Source organism: Ornithorhynchus anatinus, chromosome 8, assembly GCF_004115215.2.
Source record: "Ornithorhynchus anatinus isolate Pmale09 chromosome 8, mOrnAna1.pri.v4, whole genome shotgun sequence".
Classification (NCBI taxonomy): Eukaryota; Metazoa; Chordata; class Mammalia; order Monotremata; family Ornithorhynchidae; genus Ornithorhynchus; species Ornithorhynchus anatinus.
In genome coordinates this window covers 57,876,934-57,899,936 of record NC_041735.1, presented here as the reverse complement: position 1 = coordinate 57,899,936, position 23,003 = coordinate 57,876,934, and the positions used below count along the sequence as shown (strand labels likewise).

The 23,003-nt window shown below is 40.5% G+C and overlaps 1 protein-coding gene across 2 annotated transcripts; it reads left to right on the top strand.

Moving 5' to 3' along the window:
- The first annotated feature begins 119 nt into the window (after positions 1-119).
- On the top strand, positions 120-17,484 carry FAM221A (family with sequence similarity 221 member A). 2 transcript variants are annotated; one of them, XM_039912904.1, is made up of 7 exons: positions 120-325; positions 6,484-6,657; positions 9,689-9,813; positions 12,619-12,825; positions 14,223-14,327; positions 14,934-15,022; positions 16,847-17,484. In XM_039912904.1, the coding sequence occupies exons 1-7, from the start codon at positions 129-131 to the stop codon at positions 16,913-16,915; spliced, it is 966 nt and encodes a 321-aa protein (XP_039768838.1). In that variant the 5' UTR covers positions 120-128; the 3' UTR covers positions 16,916-17,484. The 2 variants fall into 2 exon arrangements, with proteins under 2 accessions (XP_039768838.1, XP_028926895.2); XM_029071062.2 differs by having other exon boundaries at positions 122-325; positions 9,623-9,813.
- Positions 17,485-23,003: the final 5,519 nt, after the last annotated feature.

Below are 23,003 nucleotides of genomic sequence, written 5' to 3'. Positions count from 1 at the left end.
CCGTGCGCATGCGCCCCGAGGTACCTGGCGACGGTTGTGGGGAGGGGAGGAAGACCGCCGCCGTGCGCATGCGCCCCGAGGTACCTGGCGACGGTTGTGGGGAGGGGAGGAGGACCGCCGCCGTGCGCATGCGCCCCGAGGAAGCAAGCGACAGTTGTGGGGAGGGAAGACGAGGTGTTGGGGGTCGCCGCCATGGTTGGCCAGGACCGGCCCCAGCGCTGTCTGTGGCGCAGACCCTTTGCCGAGCCCCGGCCCCGGCCATGGAGCGCCTAACGGTGTCCCCCCAGGCCGCCGAGGCCGTCGATGACTACCTGGAGTACCGGAGGTGAGGAGACTCCCGCCGCCGCCTCCTCCCCTGAAGAAGAAGAATAATAATGTTGGCATTTGTTAAGCGCTTACTGTGTGCAGAGCACTGTTCTAAACGCTGGGGTAATGATAGTATTTATTAAGCACTTACTTTGGAGAAGCAGCCTGGCTCAGTGGAAAGAGCACGGGCTTGGGAGTCAGAGGTCATGGGTTCGAAACCCGGCTCTGCCACTTGGCAGTTGTGTGACGGTGGGCAAGTCACTTCACTGTGCCCCAGTGACCTCATCTGTAAAATGGGGATGAAGACTGTGAGCCCCACATGGGACAACCTGATTCCCCTGTGTCTACCGCAGCGCTTAGAACAGTGCTCTGCACATAGTAAGCGCTTAACAAATACCAACATTTATTTATTTTAGTGGTGCTTTAGAGAAGCAGCGTGGTTCAGTGAAAAGACCCCGGGTTTAGGAGTTAGAATCCCCAGACTCTGCCACTTCTCAGCTGTGTGACTGTGGGCAAGTCACTTCACTTTTCTGGGCCTCAGTGACCTCAACAGTAAAATGGGGATTAATAATAATAATAATGTTGGTATTTGTTAAGCGCTTACTGTGTGCAGAGCACTGTTTTAAACGCTGGGGTAGATGTAGGGTGATCAGGTTGTTCCACGTGGGGCTCACAGTTTTAATCCCCATTTTACAGATGAGGTAACTGAGGCACAAATGACTTGCTCCAAGTCACACAGCAGACAAGTGGCAGAGCCGGAATTGGAACCCATGACCTTACAAGCCCGTGCTCTATCCGCTAAACCACGCTGCTTCACAGATACCATAATTATTATTATTACCCCAGCACTTAGAACAGTGCTTGGCACATAGTAAGCACATAATACCATAATTATTATTAAGCGACTACTCTATACCAGACACTGTACTAAGGGCTGGGGAGAGAGGAAACAAGCAAATCGGGTTGGACACGGTCCCGGTCCCACTGGGGCTCACAGTCTCAATCCACATTTTACAGATGAAGTCACTGAGGTGCAAGGTCACCCAGAAGACAAGTGGCAGAGGCAGGATTAGAACTCTTGACCTTCCTCTAGGCCTTGCTCCCTTCCCTGGCTCCCCATCCTCTGTGAGCTACAATTTCCTGCACCCCACTTTCCCTGGGAGAAAGAACTTTACTGTGTAAGAGAGGGAGGAAGACTTGCTTTCAGGTCTTAATAGGGAAAACGTTTAGGAAAGAGAACAGTTGGTATTCTTGTAGACTTTAAGTCCATTGTGGGCAAGGAACCTGTCTGCCCACTCTATTATATTCTCCCAAGCACTCAGCAAAGTGCTGTGTACACAGTAAGCACTCAACAAATACCCCTGATTGATTCTACCCTTAGGGAGCTGAGGTGGGGATTAATTTTCCTTGGGGGTTAACTTCAGGGCATATTTTAAAGTACATTCCCTGATATTTATGGTATTTGTTAAGCGCTTTCTATGTGCTAGGCACTGTCGTAAGCGCTGGGGTAGATACAAGATAATCAGGTTGGATACAGTCCCTGTTCCATATATTCATTCATTCATTCAATAGTATTTATTGAGCGCTTACTATGTGCAGAGCACTGTACTAAGCGCTTGGGATGAACAAGTCGGCAACAGATAGAGACAGTCCCTGCCGTTTGACGGGCTTACGGTCTAATCGGGGGAGAAGGACAGACAAGAACAATGGCAATAAACAGCGTCAAGGGGTAGAACATCTCGTAAAAACAATGGCAACTAAATAGAATCGAGGCGATGTACAATTCATTAACAAAATAAATAGGGTAACGAAAATATATACAGTTGAGCGGACGAGTACAGTGCCGTGGGGATGGGAAGGGAGAGGTGGAGGAGCAGAGGGAAAAGGGGAAAATGAGGCTTTAGCTGCGGAGAGGTAAAGGGGGGATGGCAGAGGGAGTAGAGGGGGAAGAGGAGCTCAGTCTGGGAATGCCTCTTGGAGGAGGTGATTTTTAAGTAGGGTTTTGAAGAGGGCCTCACACTCTTAATCCCCATTTTACAGAAGAGGCAACTGAGGCACAGAGAAGTTAAGTGACTTGTCCAAGGTCACCCAGAAGACAAGTGGCGGAGCTGGGATTGGAACCCATGTCCTCAGACTCCCAAGCCTGTGCCGTTTCCACCAAGGCACGTTGCTTCCCACTGCTTCTATACTGTGCTGAAGTGTGTTGTGGTTTGGCATGTTTAGTCAAGAATAAAACAGGGTGTGGCTAAAAAAAGTGGGATACAATAGTGCTATGAAACACGAAGCACTTTGAAGATAAAATTCAGTAATATGTTCAAAATGCCTGTAAAGATTGGCATTCATTATGTAGCTGAAGTAGGGCCCCAGATTAGGCAACTGACTTTTTCAAATTCAAATATTAGTGTTGGAGTCAGAATTTAAACACTAAGCTATTAGTTATTGCCCTGTTTGCTTGAACCTCACTTTTCCTGCTATCATTTCTCAAAGAGGTGTTCTCCTCTTATGCCGTCGAGTCGTATCCAACCCATAGCGACTCCATGGACATATTGCTCCCAGAACGCCCCACCTCCATCTGCAGTCGTCTGGTAGTGTAACCATAGAGTTTTCTTGGTCAAAATACATATCCCAAAAAAATCTTGGGCTAGGATTCTAGTGGATCGGAAGATAATTTTGGGAAATCAAAGTATCACAGAAATGTACGGTTTTGCTAGCTAACTGTGGAATAAGGGAAGTCTTCAGTACAGATTTCAACCATAGTTTATTTAGAACAGCCTTGCAATTTAAAATTTTATCATCCAATAGAATCGAGGAGATACCATCGTTCAGTTCTATTTAAATACCATAGGTTATATTTTCAAGTTCTAGTGAAATGTAAAGGAGAACAGAGCTGAGAGAAAAAAACTGGGGTCTCCTTCATTTACAGTACATTGAGGTTTTCATAAACTAAAGTTATTGTCCTACTTGGGTTCTTTCTGTGATTGTTTCCATCAGAGGAGCTCGTCAGTCATTTGCAAACATCACGGTTATGCTCTGCATGTCCCAAAGGAAGGAATGACATGATAAAATATAAATTCAAAATTAGATGTGATAAAAAGTTTCAGTTTTTATTACACTGTATTCATTAAAAAAGCCAAAGAGAAGCAATTCAGCAAAATAATAGTTTCTAAAGTATTCTGTTCTCCCTGGAGATTTTTGGTATAGAAGGCAAAGGGCCAAAGAGATATGGCAACTTTATTTGGAAGAAAAGTGGGAAATGTAAAAGTTACATAAAAAATTAAAATAACACAAATTCTTGAACCAATTTTTGAGTCTTTTGTATTCCACTGTGATTTTTTTTCAGAGATATGGTGCTTGTTTGTGCTATGATGATAGTTTCATACGTACTTTTTTTTAGAAAGAGCATGGACTGGGAGTCAGGAGATCCATGCTCTAATCCCAGCTCTGCCACTGATCTGCTGGGGGTGTCCTTGGGAGTATCTCTTAGTCTCTCAGAGCCTCATTTTCTTCATCAGAAAGATGAAGAAAATCCTCCTCTTCCAACCTATTAGATTGTGGGTACTGTGCAGGATGGTGCTGTCTTATCTGATTATCTTGTATCTGTTGGAGTGCTTAGCACAGTCAAGAGCTTAATGAGTACCATAACTAACTTCTAAACTATGTCTCTCCTTTCTAAAACTTCATATGATGTACTGAAAGCGGTTATTGTGGGTTTATTAGTGTTGTATTCCAATTTTGCATATGAACCAGTGATTTTAAAACTTTTATCTTGCTATAAATATATTTGAAAAGATGCACTTAATGACATAAATGCCCAATTTCTTCCTGAATTAGATACATTATACTTTATATTCTTTTTCCCTTTCCTAGAAGATGTTTAGTAAATGCCATAATTATGTGTTAATTGATTCAAGATGGATCAGATAGGAAAGCTTCCCCTCCTACATGGGCTCATAAGCCCGTAACCCTTGTTATTCTCCTTTTGTCACTGTCCAGGCTTTCTCATAGGACCATGAACTGTATTTTCCCATTGAACCCCTACCTTGTTAGTACAATCACTCATCCTATTCCAACTGGATTACTGCATCAGCCTCCTTTCTGATCTCCCAACCTCCTGTCTCTCCCCACTTCAGTCTATTCTTCATTCCGCTGCCTGGATTATCTTTCTACAGAAACCCACTGGGCATGTCAATGCCCTTCTCAAAAATCTCCAGTGGTTGCCTATCAACCTTCGCATGAAGCAAAAACTCCTCACTCTTGGCTTCAAAGCTGTCCATCACCTTGCCTCCTCCTACCTCATCTTCCTTCTCTCCTTCTCCATCCCACCCCGCACACTCCGCTCCTCTGCTGCCGCTCACCTCCTCACGGTGCTTTGTTTTCTCCTGTCCTGCTGCCAACCCCTGGCCTATGTCCTCCCATGTCCTGGGATGCCCTCCCTCCTCATGTCCACCAAACTAGCTCTCTTCCCCTCTTCAAAGTCCTACTGAGAGCTCACCTCCTCCAGGAGGCCTTCCCAAACTGTCCCCTTTTTTCTCTGCTCCTTCTTCCCTCCCCATTGCCCCTACTCCCTCCCTCTGCTCTACCTCCCTCCCTGCCCCACAGCACTTGCGTATAAATGTACATATTTACTATTCTATTAATGATGTGTATATATCTATAATTCTATTTATATTGTGATGCTATTGATGCTTGTCTTTTGTTTTGTTGTCTGTCACCCCCTTCTAGATTGTGAGCCCGTTGTTGGGTAGGGATTGTCTCTGTTGCCGAACTGTACTTTCCAAGTGCTTAGTACAGTGCTGTGCACACAGTAAGTGCTCAATAAATATGATTGAAAGAATTAATTTTTGTACTTATTTGTCCCTCTTACTGTCCCTGCATTCCTCTCCTGTTATACTTGCAATCTCTTGAATCGGTGCCTCTTTTTATTTTCACTTGTATTAATTGATATTCCCCTTTGCATTTCTCTTGTTACTGTAATCCCCCAGTTTTTTCCTGTGACCATCTCATATGTATTTTTAACTGCCTTTTGGCCCTTCCTTCCTTTTGGGACCTCTCTGGTGACCTTTCTATCATTGCTTTTTTATGCCTCCATTTTTCAGCTGCTCTACTCTTCCCTTTTTCTCTGTTATTCCCCTTCCCCTTTTCTCTGTTATTCCCCTTCCCTTCTTTCTCTTATTCTCCCTTTTTCTGTTTATCTTCCATTTTTCATCTCCATCCTTCTCTTTCTTCATTCTTACACTCTCTTTTTTTCTTCTCTTCCACTCTCTCTTCTCCATATTTTTTCCCATTCCTTTTCCACAATCTCCTTTTTTCTCTATTTCTCCCTCTCTTTATATTTTTATCTTTTCTCCCCACCCACTAGCTCTGTTACTTGTGTTTCTCTGGAGACCTCCTTCTTCCAGGCAACTCCCACAGCATCTTCTCTCTCTAACTCCCCCCATTTCCCTGGAAGTTTTATGGTATTACATAACACTGAAAGTAGTAATAATAGTATTTATGAAGTAGTTACTATGTGCAGAGCACTATTCTAAGCACTGGGAAAGAATACACAGGTGGGAATTAAACTTGGTCCTCCCCCATGGATGCTCACAATTCAATTTTTTTTTCTGTGGGTTTAGGGGGTGAAATTGGTATAGTTCATGTGTTCCCTCCCCATCCTCCTAGCTTCCTGACAGACCCAGGACCTCTTGAGCTGAGGATTCTTCAGCATTCAGGGATTCAGCTATTTTTTTTTTAATGGTATTTAATTGCTTAGTATGTGCCGGGCACCGTACTAAGAACTGGGGTAGATACAAGCAAATCATGTTGGATACAGTCCATGTTCCACATGGGGCTCACAAGTCTTATCCCCATTTACAGATGAGGTAACTGAGGCACAGTGAAGTGACGTGTCCCAAGGTCACACAGCAGACTAGTGGCAGAGTTGGGATTAGAACATAGATCCTTTGACTCCCAGGCCCATGGTCTTTCCACTAGGCCATGCTGCTTGTCAATACCATGTGTGTGTGTGCGCGCACGCACTTGCAAACACATTTCCTGGTTGGGAATTAGCAAATTAGAGGTCAGGGTGGTGACTGCTACAGCAACCCAGAGAAATCCTTCACATTTATATATGTAGTTGTCAACATGATTTATTCTTATAATTTTGTCCTTAAACTATTTTGCAACTCTTTGTTGTAGAATTGTTGGTGAGGATGATGAAGGGAAACTTTTAACCCCAGAAGAATATGAAGCCTACAAGAAAAAAACTTTACCCATGCGATTAAAGAACAGGTTGTATGTGAGCTGGAGATCTCCAACTGGCATGGATTGTAAACTCGTGGGCCCGGAGACGCTCTGCTTTTGTTCACATAGGTAAGCCATTTTTATCACCAATGATAAGAAAATGTAAAATATTTCAGAAATTGTAGTGTATTTCAAATGCATAATATGAATATCAATGTGCAGGAAAATTGAAGATATTTTAAAAGCAGTTTTAAGGATTACAGCAATTATTCTTGATACTTCACAAATTCATTTTGTTTTAAAAGGCTTAGGTTGATAAATTTCAAAGATTGAGGTGATAACCATCTTCTGATTATAGGAGCCTAATTACCTATTGTCTTGATGGTATTCCATGATTTCTTTTCAGATTTACAGAGTATCCTAATAAATCCTAATAAGCTTTTAAAATACTGGAATTCTAAGATATCTGGGTCTTTTTATTGCCAAACATGTGTTAGCAGTACATGGTTTAAGCGTGCTGGGGTGAAACCCCCCCCACATAAACAGTGTTAATTTAGATATATTGGAAACACTATGTTAAATTGAGGAGCCCATAACTTTGTTAGAAGAATAGAGATGATATATTGATTTAATGTGCATAGTGTTGTATGTGATATGTATGTGATATCTAAGTGATATGCACATTTCTTGTATTTCAAAAAAGAATTTCATATTTCTGTAGGCACTGGCTTTTCAAAGATAATGGGTTTAAAGAAGTTATGCCAAGTTTTAAAAATATTTTATACTGTAACTTAAGACTGACATTGCACTCTAGTTAAGATAATGCTATGATCCTTAAGAGTCAAATATTCTCTTCTCTGGTTAATTTTTAAACACTGCTTAGAATGCAGTCATTTTCAAATAGAATAAATTTTATTAAAAAAAATTAAAATAAAGTGATTATCAAGACGATTCTCTCCCTGTATCCCAGTTGGTATTTGTCTTCCTCCCAAACTAATCTCACTGTGCCTAGTTCTCTATTCTCCCATATATGACCTCTTGCTCACACTCTTCCTTCTGCCAGAAAGTCCTTTTGAAAGCCCACCCCCCTAGAAGCCTTCCCTATTTAAGTTCCATCTTCCCAGGTGCAGTCCAAAAAATAACTGCCAGTAGCACCTATGTTTCTACACCTGCCCTCAGTGTTTATATACAGTCCTGACTTGCGTCAATTTACGTTTATTTATTTTCTGATATTTCTGCCAGCAATTGTAGCATTGTTTTTGTCTCCTGCTCCAATTATTAGTAAGTAACTTGTTCTATTAGTATTTCCTGAAGATTTGTAAACTTCTGGGGAATAGGGATTGGATTTCTGGTATTTTCCCAGGCATTTAGTATAGTGCTCTGCACACACTAGGTGTTCAATAAATACTCATTTTTAATTGACTATCATTTGAAGAACAGTGACCTGTACCTTATTAATGATAATAATAATTATGCTATTTGTTAAGTGGTTACTCTGTGCTGAGCACTATTCTAAATGCTGAGCACCGTTCCTCCTGTGGCAGCAAATTTGGAAGTATTTGTGGAGGACGGAGGCCTATGCACCTTCCGGGGTCTTGGGGAGTGAATTTAAAACCATTTCCTGCGGCTTGTCTGCATGGGACTGCCACCTTGAGGAAAATTCAAGGGGAACTTTTTCAGTTCATCAAAAACTAAGGAAAACTACGTGAGTCTCCATGAGTTTACTATCACTGGGCAAAGAGGGAGTTACTTCCTGATATGATTGGATATGACCCTAACCAGTCACATCATTGGTTAACCTTTTTTTCTTTTTTAAAAGAAACCCAAAACAAAACCAAAAAAACAATTTTTTCAGCCCCCTAGCATGAAGGGTGTACTTGTTAATAAGTTTTTGTTTTTCCTTTTAACAGGGATTAGAGCTTGTACAAAAATCATATGTAAAGATTTGTTTATAACATTGGGTACCATTGTGTGACACAGTTCACTGTTAACAAATGTTGTAAAATAGAACACTAAATTTAGCATTGTTCTTGTCTAAAACAAATAGTAATTTTTTTCCAGCCAGTTATAAAAAGTTTGATTTGAGTTTTTACATTGGGAGAATGTGGTAAATTTTGTTGCTGAAAATCTGCAAGGCTGAATTTTTTTTTTCTCTCATTTTTAAAGGATGGTGAAGCTTTACACTAATATTTTTAAAGTACCCTAAATTGTTGCTGCCTTAATAATTAATTATCTTATTTCAGGTTTTGGGGCTTGCAATATTAAGTACATTTATTAAAAAGTTTTAAAAAAGTTTCCCTTAGTTTAGCTTTCTGAAAGGTGGCTTTTTAGAGGATCTTTTAATATTTGTGACTATTTATAAGTCTGTGGTCCACATTTAATATAAAAGCTAAAGGTTTAAAATGGGGGTGTCAACAACCTAATTTCTGGGCTGAAAAGAACACCCTGAAGATTTCTATTCTATTTGCCGTGGACTCCCAAAGGAATCGGGGCAACCCTGCCCCCTCCTCCATTTTTTTTCCCCTTTTTGCTTTTTCTCTGACTCATATCCCCACTTTCCACTTCTCATAAGGAGAAGCAGCCCTAATTTCCTGGTAGTTGGAAGCAAGAGGAGAAAGGGTCATTAGTCTTATTATGAAACTTCTGGCCTCCTTGTTGGTGCTAAAGATGGGGAGGATGTTGGGGGTGTTGTGCTCCACCACTCTCTTAGCACAAGTCAGCCATCTGGTATCGTCATAAATAGAAATTTGGGCCACCAGTAATTTAGAGGTTGACATTCTTGTTTTAAGACATGTAAGAGTTGAATAAAAATTCTTTATTCTTGTGTACTGTGACTCATTCTTAAATGACAGAAAAGTAAAATCTAAAAGATTTACCATTTTCTCTTGTAAAAATCACTGGAAATACAAGCCTATTGTCATATATCTTATTTTCATTCCCCAAAACCCGAAATAATTTTGGGGGATGACTCAGAGTTACTTTCACAGTCCTCTTGATGGGAACCATTTTGAAGGGCGTTTTAAATGGAAATTTGTGTTCACTTTTGCCATATTTGTGTTGCTAACATCTTACATTAGCTTCTGTTTTCTTTTAGGTATAAACAACATAAAACAGACTTTCAAGTTATCCCAAAAGATCGTCCTATTTGTGTACCTTGTAGGGTGAATCGTTGTCTGTGCAATTCCTATAATTATGTTCCTCTAAATGGCACTCAACCAATTCGCTGTAGATGTAAACACTTCGCCGAACAGCATAGTGCAGCTCCAGGGTTTTCTTGCAATGTGTGTAAGTTAGATTTTTCGATATGAATATTTAAAAATATTTGAATTTTTTACTCCAACCAGCATATAAAACTTGAGGTTATACATAGAATGTAAAGTTTTAGTGTTTTATACAATTTAATGCCTATTCCCCAAATACGTTTTTAAACTTAGTTTTTCATCTTCCCAAGCTTAAAGATATATAATGTAAATTTTGCCAAGTGCATTTTCACAGTGAAAAATTAAGATTAACAAATTGATTTTATGAATTAATCCTGATTCTGCCTAGGTTGCCATAAACTCACCGATTTGGTAATTCATTTTATTTGTCTCCCCCAGTGTTAGTAGAATTGACATGCCTTTTGGAATTAGATATCTGGAAGGTCATGTCATTTTAGGGGCTGGAGCTTCCCTTCTCCTGACTAGTTTTCCAAGGTAAATGGCATTTATGATCAATTTTTGCCCATCTCTTATGTTAGCACCATTCTCCTTCTTGCTATGTAGAACATAGACATTATCATATAAAAGTACTAAATTGCCTTAAATCAAGCATGATAAAATTGATTTGCAATTTCATTTAACAATTTCACTGTCAAAATGGCTTTAAGAAATTTTAAAACAATTAACAAAACTAATGCGTTTGGATTTTTTTTTTTTCAGATTTCACCCTAATTTTTTTTTTTAAATATAAGACACAGAAATTGGGTTGAATTGAACCAAAGCCTATTTTGTCACCTTATTATATGGTGTCTTTTTATGAATTTAGAACAGCAGTTTCCAGTGAGATGGATGGTAAAGGAGTTCTGAGAGAAGACATGCTCCATGCCCTTTAAGGAGCTTACAATTTAGCAGAGACACACGCAATTATTTGCAGAAAATAGAGAAAGGAGAAATGGATAGGTACATAAATAAGTGCTTAAATAGCAGGCTATGTAAGGTCATTCATTCAGTCGTATTTATTGAGCGCTTACTGTGTGAAGAGCACTGTACTAAGCGCTTGGAATGTACAGTTCGGCAATAGATAGAGATAATCCCTTACCCAACAATGGGCTCTACTAATAATACTGGTGATATTTGTTAAGCGCTTACTCTGTTCCAGACACTGTTCTAAACATTGGGGTATATACAGGGTAATCAGGTTGGACACAGCGCAGGAGTGCTGCGGAAGGAAGGGAACCAGTGACTTGGCACAAGAAATACTTCTGGTTTGGACCAACAGCCTTCTTCTACAAGATGGCTTGTGTAGAGTGTTATTGCAATATATTGTCTGCCTGTTGAATGTAATGTCATGACTTTCTCAATGTCTGGTATTTTCAGATGCCAACAGTGGCCACCCCTTTACTTGTCTGTGTTACAAGAAATGCTGTTAAGTTTACTTCTGTGGATAGTGAAATTTTTTTAATTGCAGATATTTATTGATAGGGCATCTGATAAATATTAAACACCATATTTAATAAAATCCAGGTTATGTTGGGGAAGTCATTCAGGTGAGACCAAATTTTTGTAGGACAAAAAGCACAAAGGTTTTCTCTAGTCTCTGGTATTGAAATTGTTTTTGGAGTAATTTGAGTTGAAACCTATTGTCTATTCAAACATATTTCAAACAATCACTTGGCTTTATCGAGCACTTACTAATGTGCAGAACACTGTACTAAGTGCTTGGGAGAGTACACTGCAACAGAATTAGCACACACATTCCCTGCTCATAATGATTTTATAGTCTAGAGGGGGAGGCAGAGATTAGTAAGAATAAATATGTAATTTACAATATATGATTTAAATGACTTTGTGAAAGGACAGAGCCATGTATACTTTTATAGAGTAAATATGTCCTAAGATGGAGGCATTCAAATGATGAAAATTAGTCTTTTATACCTCTGGCTGCCTATAATTTTCCAATTATTAGCACTTACTGTGTGTAAAGCACTGTAGTAAATGCTTGTGAGACTATGATAGAATTGGTAGTCATGATCCCTGTGCCCAAGTAGTGTGAAGGCTTGTGGGGAAGTTTTCATTATGCATGTTGGCATCTGAGCTGTAGCACTGTCCTTTTTATTTGGTTATGGAGTTGGGGAAATCACTGAGGAATCTTTCTGTGACTTCCTATCTCACCTGCCTATCCACTAGATTGTAAGTTCCTTGGATATAGTGTCCATGCCTATCAATTCTATTGCATTGTACTCTCCCGAACATGTGTTATAGTGCTCTGCACACAGTAAACACTCAATAAGTACCACCGATTGATTCTTCCAGCCACCAATATGCATGCCACAGTCTTGCTAAATGAAAGTAAAGCCCACAAAAATTGCTTACAGTTCAGAATTGCTCTCAGTTCAGTTCTTCCACATTTTGCCTCTTCTGGTTCTCATTTCTCTTCCCCCCTGACCCCACATACCTTAAAATATCCCTCGCCCTCAGCCTACTGCCGCAGCTTCCGGAAGAAGCTCCTTGTTACTCTTAGAAGTGACAGCAATGTCCAGGCCCAGAATTCCAGGGGTGGGAGATAAGAGCAGCTGGGACCATAGGATGATGATGATGATGGTATTTGTTAAGCACTTACTATGCATCAGGCACTGTTCTAAGCGCTGGAGTAGATGCAAGGTTGGACACAGTCACTGTTCCCACATGGGGATCCCAGTCTTAATCCCTGTTTTACAGATGAGGTAACTGAGGCAGAGAGAAGTCAAGTGACTTGCCCAAGATCACATAGCAGACAAGTGTCAGAGCTGGGATTAGAACCCAGGGGAATACAAGTGTAGCAATTTGGAGAAAGATGTCTGATGTACTGTTACTGAAGAAATGTAACCAAGTTATTTATAACTTATTTCAGGTTCAAAATGTTCAGGATTTCATAGTTCGTTCACTTGTGGTTGCGGTCAGCCCGCATATGCTCATGATACAGTAGTGGAAACTAAAGAGGAGAGACTGGCCCAGGGAAAACCAGTGGGGCAGGATGTTCCCTATGCTGCAATGGGAGGATTAACTGGTTTTAGTTCTCTCGCAGAAGGCTACATGAGACTAGATGACAGTGGAATAGGTAAGTGAGGGTTTCTGAGCTTCGGGTTTATTACGCATTCATTTCTTTTTCTTAACTTAGGACTGAAATATACAGACTGGTCTTGAAGTCATTTACACAAGTCATCTTAGAATATTTTCACCAGTTCAACCTCTTTCACAGCCAATATTTTTTATCCAGCACTCACCACTTGCTCCAGTCACCTCACTGTCGAGCAAGCACTCAGTAGGAATCCCTGTAATCACCTATTGTCATATTCCACTTTGTATATCAGATACATTTACCAAATCAATTTAGATAATAATGATATTTGTTAAGCACTTACTATGTGCCAGGCACTGAACTAAGCACAGGGATGGACACAAGCGAATTGGGTTGGACACAGTCTCTGTCCCACAGAGGGCCCCCAGTCTCAATCCCCAATTTACAGATGAGGTAATTGAGGCGTAGAGATATGAAGTGACTTGCCCAAGGTCACACAGAAGACAAGGGGCAGAGCTGGGATTAGACCCCCGGACCTTCTGACCCCCAGGCCCGTGCTCTAGCCACTACGCCTTGCTGCTTCTCTAAATGGAAGTTAGTTTACTTTACCCACTCTCCAGTTATTTCCTAATCTGGTCAATTTATGTAGGTATCAGGGTTATGTGCTTACGTACAAAAATGGTGTACTTGCAAATCCAAAATAAACCCAACTTGGTTGACTGGAATTGGATAATGGTCAACACAAGATGGAAGTGACAGTGAAATGGGGAAGAGTAAGGAGAGACAGGGAAGATATTTTCAAGGAAAGAGTAGCTCTATGATAATCCTTTTCTCTTCACAGAACTGAAATGGAGGGAGAGGGACCTATGCTGTGAATATTTAATTGTAAATGTATTTTAATTGTTCATTGAATTTGACATTTATATATATGCAGATGTAACACTATTCTGGATATGCTGTCAGGTACTGCCCAAAACTTATAAAGTTGTTCTAGCTGGTACCTTTTAATTTTGAATAGTAGCAAATATAAGCAGTACTTTTAATTCTATTTTAGAAGGACTTTTTGATGCTACAAATAGTTTTCAGGAATATAAACAAAGTTTTCAAGTTACTTCTGAAATTGAATTACACTGAGGTATCAAAAATGTATTAAAAATAGTTCTATCCATTTTGCAATGTATTTTATCAGGAATGATCTCTGTGAGAGGGTGATAATTGTATATCCCAAAGAAAATTCCAATTTTGCAGTGCTGTTCCTTTATTAGTGATATAGTGTCCACATTAGTCATGAAAACAATTTTGATAATTACTTTGAATTAAAAGGCTTTGAAAAGAAACACATTTCAACAGAATATATTTTTACATTTTGGTACTTTAAAAAATCTTTTTTTCTTAAGGGCTAATATCAGTTTTCCTACTTTACTATTTTCCATCAGGTGCACCTTCACTTGAATGTCTGGAATCTCCTGAAACTGCCATGGATCACCCATTTATTAAAGCATTTCAAAGACCATCCTGTTCTCAGTCTAGATCAACAGATGGTAATCAGTTCATGTGACAGAAAATATTTGTTTGTGGTAGAAATATAAATTTATGTAATGCTGAAGTTCAATATATGAATGCTTTTGCAACCTTCTTTAAAGGTCTTTCTGCTACCAGTATTATTTCCAAATATTTTTTAGAAAACCAGTCTCATTCAGTTTACTTCTTAACTTCTTAACTTAACATGTTCTTAACTTGATCAGTCATTGAGAAAATTAGAAGCTGTGTATTTAATATAAATAAGAGTTAGATCTGAATATCATCAATATTCAGATTTCTCAGAAGCAAATGTATATGTTGACCCAGATGGGCAACAAAATAGTCATCTTTCTCTGCAAGGGAAAGTTTTCCCAGTTGGTAAATTTTTGCCATAGCTTCTAGGTCCTTCAAAAGGAAGTTTCATATAATCTTTATCTAACTTCAACCATTGTAAATTGGTTGATTGTTCCAGTGGCTGTTGAAAGAGAATTTGGGTGCTGGTTTGTTCCTTTTCAATTGGGTAGTATTAGTTACTATAGAAGTGGGAGGCTTTCTGTTACAAACCATGGTAATGATGATAATGATAATAATTGTGGCATTTATATAATGCATAATTTTTTTTTAAGATTCCGCAGGCACAAGCAGTCAGATTTCCTGCTTAAAGAGACCTGGAGAGGATGACATGGCTTTCTTTGAAAGGAGGTACCAGGAGCGGGTAGGTCTTTAAAGAGATGTGAACACATCAAGTTCTCTCATATAGGGAGTTCAGAATATGTAGGGGTCATATTCTTGAGGAACTTCATGTTATGGGAAAATTACAATATAGCCAGAATTGAATTAATAGGTTGGGGGAAATCTAGTTCGAAGACAGTCATTTCTGTGTAATAGCAGAACAGGGTGTATTTTGATTTTAATCTAATAATTTTTGTGTTTTTGCAGTTTTGCCTTTTCTCAATCCCAGGATATTTTTTGAAGCTGAATATTTAAAATTGGCCTTACTGATTACTAAATGTGGGAACCTAACGAGCTGCAAAAGGGGAAGGAATAGAAAAATGATCACTATATTTTATAGGCATCATTTAATAACAGCCCTATGCCTTAAATCAAAAGTTACTGGGTTTGTGAACAATTCTTGCTCTTCAGACTCAATATAAATTAGGAGAGTGTGAAAAACAGCTTCTCCCAAATCACTCAACTTCTCTCTACCTTGGTTACCTCCTCTGTAAAATGGGGATTAAATCCTCCTCCCTCCAATTTAGACCGTAAAGCCTGTGTGGGACAGGGACCGTAAAGCCTGTGTGGGACAGGGACGTGGGACAGGGACCGTGTCCAACTGATGATCTTGTATCTACCCCATTACATAGACCAACGAATGACATGTAGTAAGTGCTTAACAAATTCCATTAAAAAAATGCAAGTGCACTGTAAATTACTGCTGTACATAAAGTAAGCATTTAATATTGCTGATGATGATATTGATTTTACTGTAACTTTAAACACAGAAATTCATTCATTCATTCAGTTGTATTTATTGAGTGCTTACTGTTTGCAGAGCACTGATCTAAGTGCTTGGGAAAGTGCAATACAGCAATAAAGAGAGACAAATCCTGCCCACACCATGCTTACAGTCTAGGGCTGGGGGGAGATGGGCATCAATGCAAGTAAACAGACATCAATATAAATAAATGAAATTACAGTTATATACACGTAAGTGCTGAGGGACAAGGGGCAAGTCAGGGTGACACAGAAGGGAGTGGGAGATGAGGAAAAGTTGGGCGTAGTCTGGGAAGTCCTCTTGGAGGAGATGTGCCTTCAGGAAGGCTTTGAAGCCGGGGAGAGTAATTGGCGGATTTGAGGAGTGAGGGCGTTCCAACCCAGAGGTAGGAGACATGGGCCAGGGGTCGGCAATGAGACAGGCGAGATCGAGGCATAGTGAGAAGGTTAGCACCAGAGGAGCCAAGTGAGAGGGGTGGGTTGTAGAAGGAGAGAAGCGAGGTGAGGTAGGAAGGGGTCCGCTGATTCCTAGGCCATTGTTCTATCCATTAGTCCACACTGCTGAGGGAAGGTTGGCAATGGTCCTTGTAAGGTAAGGTAGAACAATAAATAAAAAAAACAGTTGACACTCATTTTATCATAGGGGAATGGCTTCGCTGCTTCTTCATCCTCCTCTTGCCCACTGGATTTGGCTATGAGGTCACTGGTGACCTTGGAAAGTGCTATCTCGGGAATGAAGGGGGAGCAAACTTGAGAGAGGAGATGGAGAAGATAGTTTCATGTAGTTTTTGAAATAACGTCATGTTTTAAAATTGATCAGTCATTCCTCAATAATTGGGTTAAATCACTGACTAATACACAGCTGTCTCATAGATAGATGAGCTGGTGTCTCATTAAAACCTTTGTGAAGATACCATGTAATAGTAACATCAAATTCAAATTAAAAATTAGATGCTACTTTGCTTCAGTTTTCAAAGTTAATTGCATCTTAGAATATTTTCTTTATAAACTGTTATAACAAATGCGTAAATATATTTAATCACAGCTAAAAATGGAAAAAGCTGATAAACAGAAAGGAAAAGCTTCACTGCCACCAACAACCAAACATCCGTGAAGTTAACTGGGTGAAAAGAATTACTACAATCTTTAAAAGGAAAAAAAAGAAAGAAAGAAGTTGGGGATGGCAATTGTGTATCACCTTTACTCTGTGTTTATGTGTATATCTGTTTTTCCTCTGGCTAATTTAATATTTTACTATAATAAAATATATCTTCAAAATTGTATTTAAGCAGAATTTGATGAAAATCTGTTTTAACTGTGTACATAATCTTTTTCCTTTTTGCCCAATCACTTTTTATTATAATGTGGTTCAGATAAGCAGTTCTAGAAAATATAGTGGACTTTACATTATATTTTATCTTTCAGCTCAAGATATCGGAATTAAAGTAGTAATTGAGCATACTGCACAGTGTTTGGTGATTAATAAAATAAAATCTACATGGATGAAAAGCATTTCTCCAAGCAATTCTTTGCTGAATTAATGTCATAAGATGTTGTAGAGAACTCTTATGTAGTACAGAGATGTTAACTTTTTTATGAAAATATGTTGTCCAATGCCAGAACTCCATTTTGTAGTTCAGATTTTCTCCATTACTGATAAATTAAAAATAACTATAAATACAATCTATTGAATTAAGTATATTGAATGACAACAAACAGTCTCTAGTGAGCAAGCTCGGGCAAGCCTCACTGTCTCTCGCTTCTTCCTCTCTCCCCTTTTCCCAGTGGTTTTCCTCTTTCCTCATCCTTTGTATTCCCAGTGGTATGCTCCAGTATGGGGTTTGCAATCAATCATAGCTATTGAGTGCTTCCTTTTTTGCAGAGCACTGTCCCACCCCACATGCTTGGAGAGTACAATACCCCAGAGTTGGTAGACACATTCCCTGCCCACAACTAGCTTACAGTGAAGAGAGGGAGACAGTAATGTAAATAAATTACAGATATGATGTGTAGATTGTGGCCCTGAAAGGAGCAGAATGGCTTAAGTAAATGACACCAGAGAACCCTCGGTTCGGAGAAGTGTGTACATTATTGATCCAGAAGAGTCAAGCAGAGGCATACCCAATCCATTCCTAGCTTGGGCAATGGCTAGCAAGTGGAAGCCAATCTGTTACAAGTCAAAATTCACCTGTGCTGGGTAGCAGCAGCATGGGTGACAGTAGAGGGTAGAGACTCAAGTTTACTGAGCAGAAGGCAGTGATAAACCACTTCCATATTTTTACCAAGAGAACTCTATGAATACACTACCAGAAAGATTGTAGATGAGGCTTTCTGTGAGAGATGTGTCCATGGAGTCACTATGAGTCAGGAACAACTTGACAACATAAGACAAGGGAGTAACAGGTGAAGGCGGCGAATCTGTAAGATGGGGGTAGATTGGTGGAGAGAAGAGAAATTTGTGCTCGATTTGGAAGGATATGGGAACCAGTGGAGGGTTTGGAGGAGGGGAGAGTTGAGGAGTGGAGAGATGTGTGCTGAGAATGCTTCAGGATGGTGATGTCTGGAGCAGCATGAAGCAGATTAGAAAGGCTGGAGGCAGGAAGGCCACCTTCTAGAAGGTTAATATAATGGTATGGTTTGAGATATAACCAGGAGTTTTTTTTTTTATCAGTGTCAGCTGTTTGGGTGGAGAGAAAAGGATGGAACTGTGAGGTATTGTATAAAATAAACCAGAAGGTTTTAGCAGAAGATTGAATGTGAAAGTAGGAGAATAAAGAGTCAAGGATGAAGTTGAGGTTGCAGGATTCTGGGACAAAAAGGATGGTAGTGTTAGTGACTGAGATAAGGTTAGGAGGAGGGAAGATGAGTAGTTCAGTTTTAGACATTAAATTTGAGGTGCCAATGGGACATCCAAGTGATGATGTCCTGGGGGGGGAAGGAGGTAAGGGATTTCAGGTTAGATGAGCGGTTAGGAGTAGAGAGCTAGATTTGGGAGTCATCTGCAGGAAAGTGGTAGTGGGGGATGCGGCCGGGGTGCAATTTGCAACCCGTCGTGGAATTGAACTTTGCAGGACACTTGTCTGTTGAGAAGCTGAAGAGGATCCACTTAAAGAAAAGCACAGGAAGTGGTCAGAGGTGTAGCAGAACCAGGTTAGTACCATGTCAGCAGAAGACATGGTTTTAAGTTGCCCATTTCAATATTTGGTTTATCTTTCTTGCCAATTAACTGCTTTTTGTCAGAACTGCCTGATTTGAGAAGTGAAAAATGAACTAGTCTGAACAGAAAGTCTGAATTCAGTACAGAAGATGCATTGTTACTTAGCTGCTCTCTTTTTCAGGATTTAAAAAAAATTATTTTTAAGCTATTTTTGTCTATTATGGATGTGTCAGGCTGTTCTTGAATTTTATTCTATATAGGAAACTTGGTTCCCAGAGTTATTTGGAGTTTTAAAAAAATCCTTATTGGACTGATTGCCTGGGTTTACAGTAGAAGCACAAAAAGTTCTTATCCAGCTTATTGACATCAATGGGCTCAAAGTGAGTTCTGTAGGGTCCTTTTCTGATGGAATCACTTTTAAATTAAAGCGAAATGACAGAAAGAACCCTAAGGAGAAAATAAATAATTAAAACTCTGAAATGGGACAAATGAAAATTTAAATGTTTGCTTTTATATATTCCCCTGCCTAGGTACAAATAGCACTTTTAAGTTTTCAATGCATAATTATAGTAAAGTATTGAATTTAAGGTAATTCAAATACAAAAAACTTCCTTGCTGAAAGGTGAAGTACAAGTCTGTTCCAAAAAACAATTATATTACATATCAAATTGACTGTTAATGGAAAATATGGTCTCATGGTCAAATTGGATGGTTTGACGTCAACTCAGCAGAAATCACTTCCATTCAAAGTGATGGAAATATGGGCTTCTAATTTTGCTAGCTCACCAAGGAAGTAACTCCAACCCCAATCCAAACTAGCCCTCTCCTGCAGATCCCATGGCTTGCTTGGCCCAATCCTCCTTACTCACTAATCTTGCCACTTTCTCCCTATCCCCTGCATCTTTCCTCCATTCTATATCTATTCTTTAAAGCTTCATTTTTTTTTTTTTTACAGCTCCAGTGTTGCTGACCGCTGTCACTTCTGCTACCTTGATTGCTTTTATGGCTACTGGTTCCTGCCTTCTGGAGCTGCAAGTTTAGGAGGATGGAGGGAAGGAGGGCATGGTGGAGAAAAGTCAAGTCTCTCTTCTTTTCCCCCTTCGCACTGTCACCCTCTTCTGGCCTCAGCCCCCAAAATCTGCAATCCCAGAAGGCAGGGAACACCACCTGCAGAAGTGGACAGAAACCAGTGGAAGTGGCAGCAGCACTTGAGCTGTGAAAAAAAAAAAATTATGGTATTTATTAAGCGCTCACTATGTGCCAGGCACTTTACTGAACGCTGGGGTAGATTATCAGGTTGGATGCAGCCCTTGTTCTCCGTGGGACTCTCACAGTCTTAATCCCATTTTACTGATGAGCTCACTGAGGTACTAAATTGTGACTTGCCCAGGTCACATAGCAGACAAGTGGCAGAGGCAGGATTAGGACCCAAGTCTTCTGACTCCCTGGTCTGTGCTTTTTCCATAGGCCACACAAGCTTCTCAAGTTAAAAGGATAGATATAGACTTCAGGGGGATTTTTGGGGACACAGGGAGGCAAATTCAGGGAAAGTGACCAGGAAAGCCATGGAGCCCTGGAGGTCTGGGAGGGTGTGGGGCTGAGTTTATGTACAGCGCTTAGTACAGTGCTCTGACCACAGTAATCACTCAATACACTGATTAGGGACCTTGGTAGGATTATGTAGGATTTTGAGGTTCCAGGGCAATGGAAGCAGGAACGCTCTGGGCATGTCACTCACCCTCCTTATAAACCTCCAGTGGTTGCCTATCAACCTCCGCATGAAACAAAAACTCCTCACTTTGGGCTTCAAGGCTTTCCATCACCATGCCCCCTCCTACCTCACCTCCCTTCTCTCTTTCTACTGCCCATCCCGCATGCTCCACTCCTCTGCCACCTCACCATCCCCGTTCACTCCTATCCCGCCGTCGACCTCTGGCCCATGTCCTACCGCTGTCCTGGAATGCCCTCCCTCCTCTCTGCCAAACTAACTCTTCCCCTCTTCAAAGCCCTACTGAGAGCTCACCTCCTCCAAGAGGCCTTCCCAGGCTGAGCTTCCCTTTTTCCCTCTGCTCCCTCCCCCTTCACCTCCCCTCAGCTAAGCCCCCTTTCCCTCTGCTCCTCCCCCTCTCCCTTCCCCTCCCCTCAGCACTGTGCTTATTTGTATATATTTTATTACCCTATTATTTTGTTAATGAGGTGTACAGCCCCTTGATTCTATTCATCTTGATTATGTTGTCTTGTTTTTGTCCATCTTTCTCCCCCGATTAGACTGTGAGCCCGTCATTGGGCAGGGCTTGTCTCTATCTGTTACCGAATTGTACATTCCAAGCGCTTAGTACAGTGCTCTGCACATAGTAAGCGTTCAATAAATACTATTGAATGAATGAATGAAATCTGCTGCTTCAACTACTGTCTCTACACAGATGATACTCAAATCTACATCTCCAGGCCTGATCTCCCTCTCTGCAGGCTTGCATTTCTTCCTGCCTTCAAGACAGCTCTACTTGGATGTCCTCCTGTCACTTCAAAGTTAACCTATCTGAAACAGAACTCATCTTCCCAGCCCAATCCTGTCCTCCCCATGACTTTCCCAGCACTGTAGAGGGCACCACCATCCTTCCTGACTCACAAGTCCGGAACCCTGGCATTATCTTTCTCTCTCACATTCAAGCTACATATTCATCGATCACTAAATCCTGTCGGTTCAACCTTTACGACATCAATAAAATCGTCCCTTTCCTCTCCATCCAAACTGTTACCACATTAATACAGTCAAGTATCCTATCCAACCTTGATTACTGTTAACAGCCTCCTTGCTCACCTCCTAGCCTCCTGTCTCTCCCCACTCCAGTCCATACTTCACTCTGCTGCCTGAATCATTTTTCTACAAAAATGTCAGGCCATGTTTCTCCACCCCTCAAGAACTTCCAGTGGTTACCCCATCCATCTCCACACCAAACAGAAACTCCTCACCATTGACTTTAAAGCTCTCAATCACCTTGCCCCCTCCTATCTCACCTCGCTATTCTCCCTACTACAACCCAGTCTACACACTCTGCCCCTCTAATGCTAACCTTCTCACTGTACCTCAATCACAGTAATCTTGCTGCTGATCTCTCACCCACAGCAGTGCTTAGCACATAGTAAGTGCTTAACAAATACCATCATCATCATCCTCCTGCCTCTGGTCTGAAATGCTCTCCATCCTCATATCTGGCAGACAGTTACTCTCCCCCTAACTTAAAGCCTTACTGATGGCACATTTTCTTCCAAAGGCCTTCCCTATGCCTGCTTTTCCTTTTCTTCAACCCCCTTCTGTGTTGCCCTTACTTGCTCCCTTTATTCATCCCCCCTCAGAGCACCACAACACTTATATGCCTATTTGTAATTTATTTAAATTAATGTCTAACCCCCCTTCTGCACTGTAAACTCGTTTTGGGCAGGGAATGTTTCAGTTATATTGTTATATTGTACTCTGCCAAGCACTTCATAAGCACTCAATAAATAAGATTGACTGCTGCTCTGATGGGTAATTGATTGGATCATTTGGGTGTTTTATTTTTGAAGATTACCTATGTGGAGTCTTGCCCAAAGAAGACCTTATTTAATTTTTTGTTTGTAAAACCTCTTGAACCCCATTTTTCTGAATTTATAAGCATATGCAAATTATACTCTATAGGATTGCATGGGTAAAAGGTGTTGGAAACCCCCCAAACACCAATGCGTTCTGGTTTATAATTACTTTGCTTCCAACAAGCCTAAATCCACGAGCTCTTAGTGTGAGCAGGAGCAGCGTGACTCAGTGGAAAGAGCAGAGGTTTGGGAGTCAGAGGCCGTGGGTTCTAATTTGGGCTTCGCCACTTGTAAGCTGTGTGACTTTGGGCTAGTTACTAAACTTCTCTGTGCCTCAGTTATCTCATCTGGAAAATGAGGATTAAGATTGTGAGTGCCATCTGGGACAACCTGATTCCCTTGTATCTCCTTCAGTGCTTAGAACAGTGCTTGGCACATAGGAAGTGCTTAACAAATACCATCATTATAATTA

Coding starts and splice junctions, on each gene's coding strand:
- FAM221A (XM_029071062.2), top strand. CDS start 129: ATGCGCCCCGAGGAAGCAAGCGACAGTTGTGGGGAGGGAAGACGAGGT. Junction 326..6,483: donor GACTACCTGGAGTACCGGAG/GTGAGGAGACTC, acceptor TCTTTGTTGTAG/AATTGTTGGTGAGGATGATG. Junction 15,023..16,846: donor AAAGGAGGTACCAGGAGCGG/GTAGGTCTTTAA, acceptor ATTTAATCACAG/CTAAAAATGGAAAAAGCTGA.